Genomic DNA, 6,000 nt, shown 5'->3' on the forward strand with positions numbered 1-6,000 from the left:
TGCGATCACCATACGCCCTTACGTGTTCGGTGCTAGTATATGAGTGAATCGTCGTCTGTCACTTCATTGGCACGTTATTCGCGTGGTCTGCCAGCGTTCGCATCGATTGTGCAATCTTCGGGGCTATCGTTTACCTGGCATTGCGTGTCGGTCTTGTGGCGTGAGTGCCCATTCTAATATATTATCCGGTTGATCCGACTACTGTGTGCCGGACTTTATTATAATATATGACAGTGCACGTATTGCCCGTCGTCTCATATCAATCATATTATCTGATATTATAAATTATATTCGTGTTTTGGACGGTACCGGTTGGCGACACTGCAGCGTGTTTCAGTTCACTCTATTATCAATAACGGGTGATCGATTTCGGGTCGTTATAAATACTACCTATTACGGCACCATAATATTGTTATCATTATGCAGTCGTTATCATTTTTATTTTATCAAGCAAAAATATGTTATCTAAAATATGCGCGGCAATTAGTATTTTGATGGTTGAAACCCAATTAATTCGATATTTAACTTTATACAATGTAAGTCGTAGTTGCAATGAGATCTATTGTGGTACACAATGTCATTGATGTTAATAAGATTCACATAAAATTAATTAGGTATTCACATATTATTTATTAAAAATTCACACTAATTCACTTTAAATAAAAAAGTATAACACAATTTTGTAAACAAATTACTATACATAGTAGTATGTTCGTCAATTTGTATATTAGTATGTTAATTAATTAGTTCTTTTTTTGTTTTTTTGTTTTTGGCAAATCTAATAATGCTGATGAATTACGTTTAGAAGGTGTAGTAAACCCAATGCACCTGCATGGTGTTATACTATATTAGATCACATTATATTTAATTGGGATAGATTATTAAATTATGGGAAGTATGTATTAATACACCTGCATTATAAGCAACAGGCCAGAGATCAGAAAAACATAGTTTTTCTGTCGATTGAGTAATAATTATATAATTATAGGATATTATTATGATGATATCATTATATAATGGTTATATAATTATTTAATGATGATTATGTAAATCATCATATCACTCTAAAATAGACTACTAGTCCCCTGTATGTCATTGAGAACTCATATAAATACTAGTAGAGTATTTAGAAGTAATTAGAAGGTAGTTAACTCCAATGTAAGACTATTGCTCGTCGTGGACTTTGTCACAGCCACATCGCCGCGACTTTACGGTCATTCCCAGTACTTGTAATTTTTTACATAGCAGCAAGCTATTTTACTTTTGTTTTATATTATTGTTTAATGTTTCATGTTGTTTAACTTAATAAAACATTTACTTTATTTCAATTAAAACAACAAGTGTTTTAATTTTCAACACCTACCTTTCTCACAACAACTCAAGCTCAACCACAGAACGTGCTACGTCGTTTAAATAATTAATTTGTACGAAGTCGCAGTGTCCTGCACAGCGATCACTACAAAGGTAATAAGTTTAGCCCATCTTCTTTATTTGACATACTACTCATCTTTTCATAAACACTATTCAGAACCTTCAATTGCTTTAACCATTCTGCAGAATATTCTTTTTGGTCTATTAAGTAAGTCAGGTCTGTAATTTTTTTCAGAATTTCTCTACTTTGTATTGGTAGGTTAATGTTATTTTCTATGTTTTCAGCACTTATACTTTTTTTTTCTTTTAATATTAATCTTGTAGCAGTAGCAGTTGTAGTATTTTGCATATTTAAATCAATTGTACTTGTTTCTTCCTGTAGGCTGGTTATTGAGTACCTAGGGTCAGCAGATATATATACATTATTTTTGAATTTTTCAGGCAAATCATTAAATGAATAACCTGGTACATATATGAATACTGCACATAAATGTTTGCATGGCAAATGATATTTTTCAAAATCTAAACATGTACAACTTGGTACAGTAAAATCTACTACATACACATTGGACCCATTTTCACTCTGTACTTCAAACTGATGTTCTAATAATGTAAGTTTGTTTATTCTTTTTTCATTGTATATGTTTTGAGCTATGACAAAACGGTCATATATATGTTTAACAAATGTTTGAAAAATTGGAATAACATTTGATATTTTTTTATAATAATTATGAAAATTTTTCTCCTGATATTTACATAAAGATTGTGGTAAAAATTGTTCAATAATGTTTTCTATTGTGCTATTTAGTGATTTCGCCGGTTGTCATTTGCGCATCGCTATTGTTAATTTTGACCTTTTTTGTAAGACAGTTGCGCATCGTTTGAATTTTGGGTTATATATCATTTGCGCATCAACCGTTTAAAAGGTCTTACATCATTTGCGTATCAATATTATTTAACAATATAATTTAAAAAATAGGTGTATACCCAAAAGGGTTAGTTGTTTTTTAACTTTGATCATAAAATTCATACATCAACTTTCAAATATTGTACAGATATTTCTATTTTAAAATATATAATAATATTATGATAAAGAAAAAGAATAGGTATTGTGATAATATTGTGTCATTGTGTCAAGATTATCATTATAGTTAGCAATAACATAACTAAGATGTACAGTTGACTAATCGATTTTTATCGCAAAGTACATCAAACGAGATATCGACACAGTGTCGAGACGTACGACTTAGACGTATTACCTAATTTTGACTTTAAGTTTGACTGTTTTTATTATATTTAAAAATGAGCCAATTCAAATTTGTTAATTCAAATCGTGGAAAAGCTGGCATCATTTTCCAAAATTATTTTTATCCGGAGCGAAAAACATTAAAAAGTTGTGAAGTTATATTTATGTGTCCGAAAAAAAACTGTCATGCCTCAATAAAAATTGACGAAAATCGAAGAACGGTGTTAGAAATACGTGGAGAACATACGTATCTCAAATTAACGAAATCGGAGATAGAAAAACACGAAGTAAATCAAATTAAGAATTATAAATTAATTTTAATTTTTTTTTTTTAAATAACTTTGTAAAAGCTTAATTGATTCGCTTTAACATAACAATTAACAAGAGTTAATATGCGTGCACTTATGCTCTGCAGAGTAAGGAGTTATTAAAATTTTATTTAGATATTGTTAATCACATAATCACATAATTTTGTATGTAAGTATTCTTTCGGTTATTATATTATAAAAAAAATGACATTAAGATAGCACATTCGCGAAAACCCGATGGGTTATATATATAATAAATATATTAAACTATATTAAATATTATAAGATTAGGACACATTATATTATATTGTACTGTATGGAAAGAGGACCAGAAAGCACGAGAAAGATAACGACTATTTAACTTATTTTTACAATACAGTATAGTCGTGATACGTATATACTATAGTGAAAACTTTTTTTTTACAATTTTTTTTCAGATTAAAAACACTATAAAAAGAAAAGCTACAGAAAAAATATCAATGAGACCTAAGAAAATTATAAGGAAAGCAATATCTAACGCTGATCATTTAATAATCAATGATATTTTCAATTATAGACAAATTATTTATAGAAAACGTAGGGAAGTTTTACCGAAATCCTATGATGAAGCTATTTCACAATTAATGTCTTCCCAAGAAACACTTGTAACTTTCAAAAAATAAAAATTTCTTTTTATAAATAACAATAAAATTGTGTTATTAACTTGCGAAACAAGTTTGAAAACTTTATGTGAAAATTCCGAACACATTCCAGCAGACGGGACCTTTAGATATTGTCCAAAATATTTTTATCAATTGTACACTATTCATATTTATAAAAACGGTCTATATTTACCCTTAGTTTATTATTTTTTAACCGGAAAAACTACAACTGATTATATTGAAATGTGGCAATCTTTAACAAATACGTGTGAATCGATGAATTTGATATTCAACCCTAAAACAATCAGAGTAGATTTTTAAAGGAGTGCACATTTGGCAATTATACACTGTTTTCCACTATGCGATATATACGGATGCAGATTTCATTTGGGGCAAGCTTGGTATAGGAAGCTCAACCAAGATTTCCCTTACCTCAGAAATGAATATAAAGCCAATACTGAAATCGGAAAATGGATTAAATATTTCTTTGGTTTATCTTTCATTTCCCCTGAAGAAGTTTCTGATGTGTTTTGTGAATTAATCTAAATCGCACCAAATAGTGACGTATTGAATTTTAGCGATTATATATATGACAATTATATTCAAGAAAATTGTTTATTTTCTCCAGAGATGTGGGCAGAAAAACCATCGGATTTACCTAAAACTACAAATGGACCTGAGGCATTTCATTCTCATTATAATGCACAATTTTGCAGTACTCATCCTTCAATATGGAAGGTATGAAATAGTCATTTTTATAAATTATTAATTTAGTTAATTTAATATATTTTTGTTAAATATGTACTTAGGTAATAGAAATGTTGAATGAAATACAGACAGAGACCTATGTTAAAATTAAAGATATTTCTAGAGGTATTCATAATGTACAGCGGGCACCAGAACGTCAAAAATTAGACTACATTAATAAGCATTGGCTTAAGTATACTTCCGGTGAAATAAACAGGTTTCATTTTGTTAAAATAATGGGACATTATAATATACCCAGTATTGATTTATAATATTATAAAAATCATTAAATTTAAAATCAAAAATTATTTTATCATAAATATTTATATTAATTTTATTTTTATTTTTTTTATTAATTCAATTTATTTTAATTATTTGGATTTATTTATTATATAATATGATTTATGAATATATCAAAATTTTATCAATATTGTTCAGCATATGTTGATGCGCATTTGATGTATGATAATTTGGTGCAGGTAAAACGGGCAATGCGCAAACGATAATTAGCGTTGATGCGCAAATGATGTACGATATTTTAGTACAGGTAAACAGACGATGCGCAAATGATGTACGGCCAGTGATTTATCACTAGAAAACTTCAAATAAAAATGTTTTAATACTTTATTTTGAGATTCAACTCCATTGTTTGTACCAATTTTTATATCAAATTCTAATTTAAAAAACTTACTTGTCCATTTTTCTTCCACTGTAAGCCATGTTTTAATAAAATAATCTTGTGCCTTAGGATTTTTCAGCCATGCATCAGTTAACTTCATCTTCTCAACTTGATGAATAAATTCAAAGTTATTTCTACTGTTGGCAATGTTCCTCCAGAGTATCAGAAGTTCATCTCGATTTTCTTTAATATTCAGATTTCCCTGTTTATTAGTCCATCTTAACCATGCCTGTTCTCGATGGAAATCACATATGTAAATTGGGCAATTGAAAATACTGGTAATTGCATTATATTCTGCTTCGCAGTAATCTGTCACAAAATATTGAGGAGACCACATTGTATCCCATGATTTAATTATTGTTAAACCTTCTTCAATAGATTTTCAATCTTCACATTGGACAAAAAATGAAGCAACAACAGAATAGTTAACGTTGGTTTTTACAACAAGGAGGAATAATGGAAGTGCATATTTTGTAGTTTTGTATGTTGCGTCAAGAAAACATACATTACCATATCGATTAAGTAAGTGTCTTTGCCATTCTGTTTGTTGACAAAAAAGTAATTGTTTTATAATTCCATCCTCTTCACTAAATGGTCGAAAATAAAAATTATCTTTTGGTTCAGATATTTTCCATTGTTCAATTTTAATTTGAAGAGCATTTTGATCAATTTTGCTTTTGGTATGTGAATTTTATAATAAAATTTCTTATTGTTCGTTCATCTGGGTAAAATGCTCGTGACAAAATTGATGGTTTTAAATGAGAACGTTCAACAAAATCTTTCAACATTGACTCAGCAATTTTTACATTTGAAAATCCATTATTTACCAATCTTGATATTTCATTACAAACAGATTTATCTATTGGGAGATTTAAAAGAGAAGTTTCTATTACGTGGTTGTGTACCGACGGTAAGGAAACATTTATTAAAAACAGTGGACTTAATGTTTTGTATAAACTGCTCAATAAATTAATATTATATGTTATTGTATATAATTATATATTTATA

The 6,000-nt window shown here is 28.7% G+C and overlaps 1 protein-coding gene across 1 annotated transcript; it reads left to right on the forward strand.

Annotated features, from left to right (window-relative positions):
* Positions 1-2,673: 2,673 nt before the first annotated feature.
* On the forward strand, positions 2,674-3,587 carry LOC126549844 (uncharacterized). Its single transcript, XM_050200232.1, has 2 exons — positions 2,674-2,904; positions 3,363-3,587. Exons 1-2 carry the CDS (start codon positions 2,674-2,676, stop codon positions 3,585-3,587), a joined length of 456 nt encoding a protein of 151 aa, XP_050056189.1.
* The last annotated feature ends 2,413 nt before the right edge of the window (positions 3,588-6,000 follow it).

The sequence above is a fragment of the Aphis gossypii genome, chromosome 2 (genome assembly GCF_020184175.1).
Source record: "Aphis gossypii isolate Hap1 chromosome 2, ASM2018417v2, whole genome shotgun sequence".
NCBI classification, from domain to species: domain Eukaryota; kingdom Metazoa; phylum Arthropoda; class Insecta; order Hemiptera; family Aphididae; genus Aphis; species Aphis gossypii.

Coding starts and splice junctions, on each gene's coding strand:
- LOC126549844 (XM_050200232.1), top strand. CDS start 2,674: ATGAGCCAATTCAAATTTGTTAATTCAAATCGTGGAAAAGCTGGCATC. Junction 2,905..3,362: donor CGGAGATAGAAAAACACGAA/GTAAATCAAATT, acceptor ATTTTTTTTCAG/ATTAAAAACACTATAAAAAG.